The sequence below is a fragment of the Scheffersomyces xylosifermentans genome (assembly GCF_036884685.1).
Source record: "Scheffersomyces xylosifermentans strain CBS 12540 chromosome Unknown RJT20scaffold_2, whole genome shotgun sequence".
Taxonomy (NCBI): Eukaryota; Fungi; Ascomycota; class Pichiomycetes; order Serinales; family Debaryomycetaceae; genus Scheffersomyces; species Scheffersomyces xylosifermentans.
This window is the reverse complement of record NW_027042940.1, coordinates 1,041,088-1,053,995: the sequence shown is the minus strand read 5'-3', so window position 1 is coordinate 1,053,995 and position 12,908 is coordinate 1,041,088. Positions and strand designations below refer to the sequence as shown.

At 40.8% G+C, this 12,908-nt stretch overlaps 5 protein-coding genes across 5 annotated transcripts; 2 read left to right on the top strand and 3 right to left on the bottom strand. All coding sequences in view use genetic code 12, as the record gives it.

The window, feature by feature from the left end:
- Positions 1-2,559: 2,559 nt before the first annotated feature.
- RJT20DRAFT_26858 (uncharacterized protein) lies at positions 2,560-4,806 on the bottom strand. The gene is made up of 2 exons (XM_064919461.1): positions 4,649-4,806; positions 2,560-4,539 (listed from the first exon to the last, which is right to left on the bottom strand). Exons 1-2 carry the CDS (start codon positions 4,671-4,673, stop codon positions 2,663-2,665), a joined length of 1,902 nt encoding a protein of 633 aa, XP_064775919.1. The 5' UTR covers positions 4,674-4,806; the 3' UTR covers positions 2,560-2,662.
- Positions 4,807-5,887: 1,081 nt separating this feature from the next.
- RJT20DRAFT_26763 (ubiquitin-specific protease) lies at positions 5,888-7,419 on the bottom strand. Its single transcript, XM_064919458.1, has one exon. The coding sequence runs from the start codon at positions 7,108-7,110 to the stop codon at positions 6,037-6,039; it is 1,074 nt and encodes a 357-aa protein (XP_064775918.1). The 5' UTR covers positions 7,111-7,419; the 3' UTR covers positions 5,888-6,036.
- On the bottom strand, positions 7,420-8,290 carry RJT20DRAFT_26762 (uncharacterized protein). The gene has a single exon (XM_064919457.1). It carries the CDS (start codon positions 8,209-8,211, stop codon positions 7,729-7,731), a length of 483 nt encoding a protein of 160 aa, XP_064775917.1. The 5' UTR covers positions 8,212-8,290; the 3' UTR covers positions 7,420-7,728.
- An 884-nt stretch (positions 8,291-9,174) lies between these two features.
- Positions 9,175-9,837, top strand: RPL10 (60S ribosomal protein uL16; the record flags this gene model as incomplete). The annotated part of the gene is made up of 1 exon (XM_064918212.1): positions 9,175-9,837. One exon carries the CDS (start codon positions 9,175-9,177, stop codon positions 9,835-9,837), a length of 663 nt encoding a protein of 220 aa, XP_064775916.1.
- A 1,776-nt stretch (positions 9,838-11,613) lies between these two features.
- PMM1 (phosphomannomutase) lies at positions 11,614-12,744 on the top strand. Its single transcript, XM_064916568.1, has one exon. The coding sequence runs from the start codon at positions 11,686-11,688 to the stop codon at positions 12,439-12,441; it is 756 nt and encodes a 251-aa protein (XP_064775915.1). The 5' UTR covers positions 11,614-11,685; the 3' UTR covers positions 12,442-12,744.
- The last annotated feature ends 164 nt before the right edge of the window (positions 12,745-12,908 follow it).

The window sequence follows — 12,908 nt, the reverse complement described above, 5'->3', positions numbered from 1 at the left end:
AGTGGTGTTGGGAGTAGCTTCTGCTTCAAACACCTATTCCTTTCCGCTAGTAAGCTTGAACTGCTGTTTGAGCCCAAATAAAAAAATCCGAGGAATTATTTGGATTTCTTATAACCCGAAACTAACCAGATCCAATTCTCGAAAGGTTGCTGCTATATTCAGAACACACTCTTACCTCGAACTAACACAATGGCTAGATGGGCAATGGACCGTTCCAGTAATAGAACTTTCAAATCGGGCCAGACACAAAAAAATACGGAAAAAGAAATTTAAAATTTTGTCCGACAAAAATAGAATCAGACCGAGACTGGGACAGTATCACAGTGGTGATGTGGAAAGGTGGGAAGAACAGGCGACAGAGGTGGTGGTGTAAGTGTTTAATGTTGGTGTGACCATATTGACACTTCTTTGTGATGCTGGAAGTGTCGTATGCTTTTCAAAGGTAAAATAGGCAAGTCGGAGGTAACTGGTTCGTGTTCTGCTTCGGCACGGTTGATGGGAGTGTTGTTCGTAGTGTCTGTCTGAAACAGTTTGTTTCATGTGTAGGGACGTGTAGTTACCAGATCAAACCGCCCCTTAAAAAAACCTGAACTTTTTTGGGTATGGGCTGTGTGGTTGTCTGCAGGAGAAACCTACTCGAGGAAACAACAACGACGACAAGACGACTAGCAATGGAAGACGAACGAGCTGGCGGTATTGGGGAATACAAGGGATAACGGCTCTGAATGGCACTGGATGATGCTGGAATGGACTCTAATCGCTAATTGTGGAAATTTAAACACTTTTTCTCACCGGAAATACGGGGATTGTTCACCATCTCTGTCGTCAGATCAACTTTTCTTGACACGCTTTTGGACATTTACACTGCAAAGCGTTTGTTTGCTTTGATGCTACACAAGTAGAAAGATACATACCTTAATCTATAATTGTTGTTGAACGATGTGGAGTATAACGAAATAACAGTAACGATAACTACCTAGCAAGAACAAGAAAAGAAAAAGAGTGGTAATGATAAATATCAATTCTTCACGAATCACTCCAGGAGTCTCCAATTGACAATGTGTTTGGTATTTATTGGATTCACACTGACAAGGGCGCCTGCCTGCACACAGCACTGTAGTTGTCCAAAAAAACTTTTATATGCGACAAACACGAGAACGCGAGAAAATTCATCCAGGAGAGGTTTGTAAGTAAGCGTTGTTATTGTCCTGTATGCACCACGGTTTATTATGAGTGTATTATATTTAGAATAATGGTGGCTCCTGATACCGGAGGCGATGGCTGGTAGGAATTGGGGTTGTTAGCAGGACAGATTAGGAGAGGCGGGTGCTGTTTTTAGCATAGCGATTTTTCACATCAGTGGACAGAATTCCAGATATGGGCGAAGCGGGATACTAAAACTGATGATGTCCTGTGAACTTGGGGCCGATTAGACCCTGGTGGCCGACATAAGACACGGATACGAGATGAAATAATCAACAGCGACATGCAATTGGTAGGAAGGGTGGAGTAATGCTAGTAATGCTATAATCTGTTCACTGGTGTGAGCCTAGCGTCTAGATTTGGAACAAATCCACAAGATCAAATTTCATTATTTCACCACAGACTCGGCAACTGGTGCTGCTATTTGCTTGCCGAAGCTTCCATGCCCACAAGGAGCTAAGATCCCTTGCTCTAATTTGCTGTCATATGAAGGATCTCCACTTACAATCTTGGGCTTATCGCGTATTATCGCTCGTCGACCCATCGGTATAACCTAAAACACGGATTTGCATAATTAAGAGTTACCTTGGAGTATATATCAAGACACTTCTTGTTTGGCACAACTGTCTTGTTTGCTAGCCTCGGTGTCCCCGTATATTTGGCCCCAATCAACCTCTCCCCATACTTCCATTGGAGACTTCTACCCATCCCATTATTCCACCATAACGACCTTTCATCCCATGCCGAAATCATGATACGCGATTTTATTTTCTGCACCTGACAGCAGAACAACTAGAAATATCTAAACAAACGATTCCTCGGTGCTGCTCTTCGCAACAGTCCCGCGACATCACTCTGGTTACGACATGAGACCGGTGCTATCTACAGTTCTATGCATAGCATACTTTGTCAATAACAGTTCCTAAAAGAGGAAGAAATTGTTGAATATTTCATTCCTGTATGCTGCTGTCAAAAAAGAAAGCAACCAAGACCGCATGATCTAAATGCAGGACTTTTGTTCCTCATCTCACACATCTTAGGAGTTTTTTGCATGTTACACTTTGCATTTTACATTTTGCAGTATTTTGTATCGGACAAAATGTCGAGCTGACACACTTTTCGTACGGAACCCTTAGTAAATGGGACATTTGATGGGTATATCCCTGGAGATGGACTGTGATGCCATAGAAGGTGCATTTCGGCATCATAAAATGCCCTAAAAAGTGTAAAATTAAATAGAATTTTTGTAACATGTTTGGTTTATTCCGTTGAATGATCTAGCTTAGCTATATATTTAAGTACAAAGTTTACTTTTGCAGTTGGAGTAATTATGGCCGACGGAGATAGAAAAGTTGAAGTTAGATTTTGTAATTTGAGCTGAATACTCTCAATCCTCCGTCCTTTCTGGAACCTGCTGCAAAAAAGCTATTATGCACCAATGGCTATAACTCTACCTCAGCTAATCACTCCAACCCAATGCATACAATTCTTTTCTGATGTCTTCTTCCTTCTTGATCTTGCTCACCTGAGTGTCCTCTAAAGGCTCCCCACTGGCCTGCTTCATCTTCAATGTCTCAATGGCTCTCAATTTCTTCAACAATGACCTGATCTTCTTTTCCTCTAATGATGCAACACCTCCTACAACAGTTCCACCAGTTGGAGCAGCTCCAGGTACAATAGGAGCAGCTGCAGCTGCCACTGGTACTGGCGCCACGATCGTGTTCTGCTCTGGAGCAGGTGATCCTTCCTGTTGCTTCTTAGCCTCTCTCTTTTTTCTATTCTTGAGAGCAGTTTTAGATTCCTTTGGTTCTACAGGAGCAGCGCCAGGAACAACTCTGGCTCTTCCGCTGCTGGGGTTAATACCATTTCTCTGTTGTAATTGTTGCTGCTTGAAATTGTTCTCCAATTCCTTTTGGTACAATGACGTCGCAGTGCTTGGGGATGCCGTACCTCTGGCATGTGGTGGACGGTATGCACCAGCTGGCTTTTTCGCAGCCGTAGCAGAAGCAGCAGCTCTCTTGGCCAAAAACTCCTTTGCGGATTCATGTGCTGCTGGAGCTGGCTCCAACTGCTTTAATGGAGGGAACTCTGAAATACTCTGTGGCTTCCAGCCGATTGAGTATAATTCCTGATATTCTTTCAAGTATACCAATTGTCCACTGGCATGCCAAATTTTGCAGCCATTGTCCACACGCAAACGTGGAGAAGTTGTGGCGGTCAAAATAAATCTACCACAAGGAGACCACTCACAAATAGATGTATTGGTAGCTTCAAAGGTCACAACTTTAGTAAACTTGTTTTGACGGTCGTACACATCCACAGTTCCTTGTAAGTTACCAAAACCTGCAACTAGCACAAAACGAGCATGTGGAGAGTAAAGAATAGTGTTACGAGGAGCAGTAGGCAAAGAGTGGATGGCATTACCCCTGGCATCAAAAAATGTAGTTTCCGATGGCATGAAACCGTAACTTACAGCAAACTCACGTGCTGATGGCGACCAAGTAATGTCATGAATAGGCCCTTCTCTTCTAAGGTCGATTCTCGAATCATATGATCCTGCAATTCCTAGGAGATACAAGTTGGTTTCACCGTAGTACGATTTGTTACTGGTATCATGATCAGTCGATGCTAAGGCAAGCAAAGCCGTACCCAAAGAGTTCCATTTCAATTGACAACGTTCGGCTTTGAAAAAGTTCTTAGAACATGTTGGCTGGTTGAAGTTGGGCACATTGTAAATCAATACACTAGCTGGTTTACCCAGGACTTCTGGAATAAAAATAGCCACGCTGGGATTCAAACCAGGCGAAAGTTGGAAATTCTGGAATGGAGCCTTTGGGTCAGAAACCTTATACTTATATGATGGCTGAGCAATATTTATAAGTTCATCAGAATCAGCATTAATTTCGTAGAAGTGAATTTCTTTGTTGTTGGCAAAGTTCTTGGCCAAAAGCTTTTCGTCCTGGGTAAATTGTGGTTTCCATCCATTCTGGTGCTTCTGGGACCATTCCACTATCACCAGTTTGGTCTTCAAGTTAAACACCTTCAAGTTGTTGTTCCATGTACCGTCTTCGCGGTTGATTTGAATAGGCTTACACCATAAGCACAAGAAAGTTCCATTAGGAGAAAAGTATATGTCAAATACTTCTTGGAATTGAATGCGGTGGTACAATTGTGCCTTGGACTTCGTGTTGATCACCACAACTTCATTAGGCTGAGTGTATGCGAAGTATTCGCCATTGGGCGAGTAAAGAGCGGCACGGCACTCCTCAGCAGCCTTGGGAGTCGGTGTGATATCTTCATAGTCGTGTATGAGGTCGACGGAGCGTGGTAAACGGCCTAGAAAGAGGTTAGTATAAAATGCTTGCAACTCAACTTTGGATGGGGTCCAACAAAACAGCAATCTTCCGAGGAAATTGCGGTTTTCTTCCAACTAATAGATACGTACAGAAAAACTCGGTAGTTTTGGACATCTTGGGGTCTATATACGTTGGTATTTCAGGTGGTAGATGTAACTAGTCTGTGGTCGATTTTTTGGTTATGTCGAATTTCAATTTTTCACAGTAACTGCAGTGAGATTTTGGGACACAGAAACGATGATTTCGATGGGTTCCAAGTGGCAGAATTGGGCTCGATATGGGGTTTTGCTCGAGACAACGAGATTGTAATGATATGGTGGTGACAGAAGACTTCTAGATTAAGCTAATAATAGAAATCTTGGTTGAAAACGGGCACGAATATGGCGAGTTCTTGGTGGTCACTACGGTCTTTTGGGATGGTCCAGTTATCGGTAGTAACTGAGCACTGGAACTGGGTGTGGACAAGACAGAACAGACGGAGTAAGTTTCGCAACGGAGTAAATTCTTTTCAGCAAAGTGGACGACAGAAATCGCGTGTCTTGGCTCTCTCGTATTTTCTTTCGAATACGGCTTCTTCCGACTTCTGATGGTCTGATAAAGAAGAACACTACAATGATCTACTGGTAAAGAATCGTCCAGATATTGTTGAAAAGGGCAGCAGAAACGTCGCTTTTTTTTTAGTGCGCAGGCGAAAAAATGGTTTGGTATTGGGGCGAGTGCGTGTGGGTACCGGGCTGGAGAGTGGTAGCGCTGTGGTAGGTGTAGTTGGGTGGTATAGTGGTGGTGATGGTGGTGGTGTGTGATAAATAAAGTGGATGCTGTAGTGGTTATGTGGGGAGGTAGGGGGGTGCAATATGATTGAATGTTGGAGTTGGGAAGAATTCTAGTCTTGTTAATTCATTGTGTTGTGTATTTGTTCTTGTTGTTATTTTTATTCTTATTCTTATTCTTATTCTTATTCTTATTCTTATTCTTATTCTTTCATCTACGAAATAGTTATTGCTTAAAAATCCTCATGTATGTGTGGCAACCACAGATGACATGGCTTGGCATAGGAAAAAGATGCAAAAATCGACAGGGCTGGACGTCGGCGAGACAGGGCTGAAAAGAAGAATTCTAGTAAGTCAATTTCTGTGGAAATTGTGTGACACACAATGGAATTTAACTTTTGAAGTAGATGAAATTGTTAAACAATTGCAATAATTTTGCCATATTTCAATAAGTTCCATTGGTTCAGTCAGCATTATCTTTATTCTTTATAATAACGCGGCGCTACCATGTTTTAATATAGATAGATTTTTGCATCCTCTAAGGTACTACTCTATTGTTCAACATTGATACGTCTTTTTATTGGTTCTTCATAATATTACATATTGTCTATTTAGAATCTAAGAACTTATGAGTCTATTTCAGCGAGAATTTGTCTTGTCCTTGAGTTAATCCCTCCCATGATCAACTCATCTTATGTGAACCTTATCTACTTCACTTCTCCAAAATTGAAGTGTCCTGTCTCTTCTGCATGTTTACTGGCTCCCATCTCACCAACCAATACCTTATAGCAGTCAAGACATCTAACACGGAAAGTGGTGGTATTCGTCGAGTAGTTCTTCGATTGTAATAATTTGCAGAGTTTATGGCTAGCTTCAATAACCAATTTCTCATCCTCTCCACCGCATTTCCAACTGGTTACGTCCAAAGCCTTGTCGGAGTCCACGGTTGATAAATTCCTATTCACAGCAACTACATCATAATGGACACCGCTATAAATTAATACAATGAATTTCTGAGGCTTGGTTTCAGCCGAGTCATTCTCAAAGGTGATGAAGTTGCCCAGCTCGATATCCAAGCAGTTGATGCGGATGTCAAACCAATCAGCCAAAATACCCAATTCGATAGCACCACCCCAAGAATCCTTCTTTTCAATCCAATTGCAATACTCTGTTGGTGGGCGGCCTAATATGACTTCGCTGTACAACTCTGGCAGCTTCTTAATGTAAGATACAATCACAGAACGCAATTGCAGCGGCGGACTAATGGATTCATAAGATTGATACCCATTCAAAGCATACGAAATTGAGTTGAACATACATGAATTATCATCTGGGATGTTTCGGAGGATCAAATGCTGTTCAAGCTGTGGAATATAGACTGATGGGATTTCCTCTGAGGAAGTTGCAGAGGTTTCTGTTTTCGAATTTTTTACTTGTTGGGCCGAACTTGGTGTTGGAGATTGTGACAAGACTCTCTTATTGGAGTTGTTATCACCATTTGTTGCATTCTGAACCACAGGCTCCTTGAAGATCGGCTTATCACTAAACTCTAGTATTAGCTGTTCTCCATCTCGTATTCCAGCTTCTTCTATTGTCCTTTCACCCAGTGACAAATCGACAGGTTTTGGTGGAAACCCCACCTTAATATCGACCAACCAGGCATTCTCTTCTTCCTTTAAATCAGAGAGACCGTCTATGTGGTCCACGAATGCGCGGAGTGTGTCGGATTTGTCTGGGGACACTGTTTTTATACCTTTTCTTGATTTTAATCTAAGTCTCATTATTGCCCTTGTAATCTGTACAACCTGGGGTAAACAAGATTTAAAAATGTGTCAAATTTATCGACAATGCTATGATATGATACACTTATAGTACTAAACAATGACGTGTCTACCGAAATTACCAATTTTTCAAATCAATACTTACGAATATGCTACTAAGTGAATGCCCATCACTTAGATCTGACGTGGTTCCTAAAAGGGATCTTCCATTTAGTTACTAATTCATCTTTGTTAACAGATATCGAGATCCTTTGCCATTGTCGCATTTTTGTTTGCGACAAGAAAAAAGACATTGAAAGTACTATAGTATTATCATAGCCAAATCAGTGGAACATCTTTACAGGTATATGCTAGCATAGAATATCAGTAATAGTTATGCTATAACCAGGGTCCTCGTCTACATGAGTTAATTGTTCCAAATTTTCAATTCGAACCAACGGTGGTCGGATCGTACGTGTATCTAGTTTTATATATGCAATGGTCTTAAAGACAAATGGAGAAATGAATGAAGCATCATGAAAACCTATGAATAATGAAAGTTCACTACTATAATGAAGTAGCAAAATAATGATTACGATAAATGAACTAATGTACAATTGTGGGGCATTTGGAGTGGATCTATTCGGTCATTTCGACCTCGCCCTTGCTCTCTTCTTGTTGTTTCTGGAACTCTTCCGATGGAACTCCAGTAATAATAGCATCCAAGTTGTCCTTTTTCTGGTTGAGGAGTGCATCATACTCCTGTTTGTTTTCTGCCTTGTGTTGTTCCAATTGCTTGTACTTCTCTACGGAATCCATAAATTTTAACAAGTTCACACCAGAGGCGGCTTCGGCCTCCAAGTTGGTGTATGGCTTGACCTTCAACTCTTTTACTCTTCTCTTATGCACCTTTCCTTTCACATGGCGGTCCACAATAAGCTGGTTCTCGAAATATTTGGCACATTCTACACAGTAGTACTGTCCTAAACCTGGTTTAGTTTCATCCAAAGGTTGGTTCTTTAACTTGTATATGGATTCTTTTGAAGAAAGATCATCGTAGACCAAATCAAGATCTCTTGTTCTTCTCTTGGTCTTATATCTTTTGACACTATATCTACCCATTGTAATGTATAGTTATTGTAGCTATAGGTGCTATCTTTAACATACTGCAAATCATGTTTTTAAGATGAGCTTCACTAATTTTTTTTGATACTGAAGAAAACCATACATCCATACCGCACTATAATATGAATAATGAAGGAAATGGTGACTTTTGGCACATGATTCACAATATGATCACATGATTTATTGCATCTGATTGAAATCACGTTAAATAAATCAATTTTTAGATTGCTTTTGATAACCGGAAAACAGTCACAATGATCACGTGATGTAGTACAATTCTTTAAAGTCCGCACCCGCACCCCATCCCTTTTTGTTCAGGTGACACTGTCCCCAGCGTTAACTATGCACTGCTTACAAACCAACGACACACTCTCCCATACTCGCACACTCATATTACTAACTCACTCCCTCATCCTTCTCACTTAAAAAAACACTCATAAATCTCACATCACTCACTGACTTCTGCCATAGTTAAGTATCGTGCAGGACTATTTCTCAGTTTTTTTTCTCACACTTCTCACTTACTAAAAAGAGATTTTTGAAAAAATTTACAAGACATTCTTTCCTGGAGAAGTAACTACGAGTTGAAGAAGGTATGTACCATATAGGATGATGGACGGACGAATCGTCGGGAAATGACGTACATGTAATGTAGACCACCATAGAAGATGGCAGGGCGAGTTTCAGCGCTGTCGAAGGAGCAGAATGCAAGGAAATGAGGGTCCTTAAATCGTTGATGGCCATGATTTGTAATCACTGCCTATGAAAACTAGAGTGCTACAGAAATCAAGAAATAGATGGCGGGAATAGCCCGAAAATCTTAGAGGGATGCATTAGTGGCAATAGGTGATGCTGTCGAGTATTTAAATCAAGAAACCCCCACTTCAGTCGCATTATATATTGTCGTCTCCCCATTAGTAATCAGCAGGGGATTTTTATACTAACTTTTATTCAGACAAAATGGCTAGAAGACCAGCTAGATGTTACAGATACTGTAAGAACAAGCCTTACCCAAAATCCAGATACAACAGAGCTGTCCCAGACGCTAAGATCAGAATCTACGATTTAGGTAGAAAGAAGGCCACTGTTGACGAGTTCCCATTATGTGTTCACTTAGTCTCTAACGAGTTGGAACAATTATCCTCCGAAGCTTTGGAAGCTGCTCGTATTTGTGCTAACAAGTACATCACCACCGTCTCCGGTAGAGAATCTTTCCACTTGAGAGTCAGAGTCCACCCATTCCACGTCTTACGTATCAACAAGATGTTGTCGTGTGCCGGTGCCGATAGATTGCAACAAGGTATGAGAGGTGCTTGGGGTAAGCCACACGGTTTAGCCGCCAGAGTTTCTATTGGTCAAATTATCTTTTCCGCTAGAACCAAGGACTCTAACAAGGATGTTGTTATCGAAGGTTTGAGAAGAGCTAGATACAAGTTCCCAGGTCAACAAAAGATCATTATTTCCAAGAAGTGGGGTTTCACTCCATTGAACAGAGACGAGTACGTTGCCAAGAAGAGCAATGGTGAAGTCAAGGATGATGGTGCTTACGTTAAGTTCTTGTCCAGAAAGGGTAACTTAGAGAACAACTTGAAGCAATTCCCAGACTTCCAATACCAAGCTTAAGTTTGTCTGTCATCGATTTGATAGTCCATAATTTTATAGTTTGCTAAAAGTAGTCAGTGTATTCTTTTTGTATATTCCTAATTAACACACATCTTAAAATGTTATGTAAAGCTGTAGACGGATGAGATTTTGAGAGAATAGATGATAATTTTGTAGCGATGGTATCCATATTCTGATGCCAACTGATGCTTATTACAACGTTGAGGGGTTGTATCTTCTAAATTAGTACTTTAGGTCATATTTCATTACTAATTGAAACCTCTGATCGGATATACTCGATTCACGGTGATAATTCTTTTTAAATCCGCAAACCATTCAAGTTGCTTTTTCAAGATGCCATCGACTGGGAGAGAAATGCTACGTTACTCAAGATATGACTCATATTTCCCCCCTTACTGCTGCTTTCGGCTTATCTTTTTAATTAAAATATGACGATTAAGGTACCAACTTTCAGTGCCTCACGTCTCATATAATTAATGTTATCGCTAGATAAAGCTCAGGAGACACTTAATACGGTAAAGTCTGATACCAATTGAGATGAAGGTTGTGTATCAAGGCTTGGAAATCGCCTAAACGTCTTTGCTGTCTTCTTCTTTACCTTATTTAAATAGAACACTTGTCAATATAAATTCTAAATATAGTTATAATTCTCCATTTTTCATCTAATTCTTGTTAAATTTAGAACTTGCTTGCCTTTATCACCTCACATTCTTCTGTTATCAACTAATTGTGTATTTCGAAAAGTACTCCACATTTCAATCTCGATCTGTCACCGCCTCTATCGCCTCTCCACAACAACTTCCACGTATACATTTTCCACCCAAGCCATCTATGATATACTCTTTCTACAATCACATTCAAGTATGTGCTGTCTTCTGTGGGTGCAAAAGACAGCGATATTTTTTTTCTTTCGGTGACAGTACAGTGGCATTACCCGATTGGGACAATTTGCTGTTCAATTCAAACATTTACACCACCATAAATTAACTAAGTAAATTTTGTAGGTGGGCTACGATCGTCCAGGAACGGCACAGTGCTGCTTTGTTGTCTAAGCCACGCCTTGTAGCCTTTAATTTTTATGGGATTAGCTAGAACTAGTTAGCTGGAGAGGAATATGTAAACACGTTTACAAGTTTTTGCATAAACTATGCTTGCACTAACTACGCTTGCAATAACTACGCACGGTGGTGATTGCTGGCTTCTCATTTTTACGAACACCAACAATTTTTCACCGATTAAAAACAGCTACATGATTTAAGGAAAACAGGTACACCACACCCATTTCTAGGTATCATGTGTCTATTATCTATCCTTTGTTACCTATTATCTATTGTCAATTATCAATCCTGGTATTTTTAGATCATGATTAGGCTATGCAAGTAAGCTTTTTTTTCATGTCTTCGTGTTCATTACTTTCCCATTCCAACTAGAAATCACCCTCCCTTCACACTACAATTAACCCACTACACATTAGTATTCAATTCACCGTTCAGTTCATCGTTCAGTTCACTTCTCCACTCACCACCGTAACCGTCCCGCAGCACTCACCTCCACCATGTGTGATCCACCACACACACACGCACACACACACACTCTCTCACACACCCACCATAATAAAATCAACCTAAAATCAACCCGCGTGCCGGCACCAAAAAAAGACACGCAAAAAGCGTGTAGAAAAAAAGAGAGCCCATATACAGTCACCGATATTCGTGGCCGTTTCAATGCCAAACACAGTAGTCGAAAATTCCAGATGTATATATATAGCAAAGATGCAGCCAGTTTAAAAGACCGAGAAGAAGTGTTCTTTGCCTTTCAGCACCCTCTACAAACACACAAATAGTGAATATGTCCTTTGCCCACAAAGAAAACCCAAAGATTTTAGTCTTGTTCGACGTCGACGGTACGTTGACCCCAGCCAGATTGGGAGTCTCCGAAGAAATGAAGGAAACCTTGGCTAAGTTGAAGAAGAAGGTCGTCATCGGCTTTGTCGGAGGATCTGACTTCAGCAAGCAACTCGAACAGTTGGGACCAAACATCTTGACCGAGTTCGACTACTGCTTCTCGGAAAACGGTTTGACTGCCTACAAGTCCGGTAAGCAATTGGCTTCCCAATCGTTCATCAACTGGCTTGGCCAGGAGAAGTACAACAAGTTGGCCAAGTACATCTTGAGATACTTATCTGACCTCGACTTGCCAGTCAGAACCGGTACTTTCATCGAGTTCAGAAACGGTATGATCAACGTCTCCCCTGTCGGAAGAAACGCTTCTACTCAACAAAGAAACGAATACGAAGCCTACGACAAGGAGCACAAGATCAGAGAAAAGTTGGTTGCTGCTTTGAGAGAGGAATTCGCCGACTTCGGTTTGACTTACTCCATCGGTGGTCAAATCTCTTTCGACGTCTTCCCAACCGGTTGGGACAAGACCTACTGTTTGCAACACGTTGCTGACGAGCACTTCGAGGAAATCCACTTTTTCGGTGACAAGTCTTACAAGGGTGGTAACGATTACGAAATCTACGAGGACAAGAGAACCATTGGTCACGCTGTCAACTCTCCAGCTGACACCATCAAGATCTTGAACGAGCTTTTCAAGTTGTAAGCTAAATGCAGAATAACCTGTCTCGATTGAAACGGAAACATAGATTTTTATAGAGGGGCCCAAATGAGGATATATTTAGAGCTCCTAATTATCTAGTACAAATAATAATTATCGCGATAGAATGTCCCATAGGATAGAAGTACTAGTAGACTAGTAGACTAGTAGACTAGAAGACAGGTAGAATAGTAGACTAGTAATATAGTAGTAGTAGTATATAAGTGAAAAATGACCCTCCTGTGTATAAATTATCGGGTTACCCGGCTGCTGCAGTTTTTGCAGCAAGTCGGTTTGAATATTTTCGGTTTATATAACAGTAGGTATTAGGATCCTGTGCTTGAAAGGAAATAGAAATAGAGGATTGTTGCTAGTAAGTTGATCCGAATCGGTTATATGTTCAACTAATCTTACCGAAAAGTTTAAAATTTATTCTGTAATCATTTGTCATATTCAAAGAGGTGGAATATTAA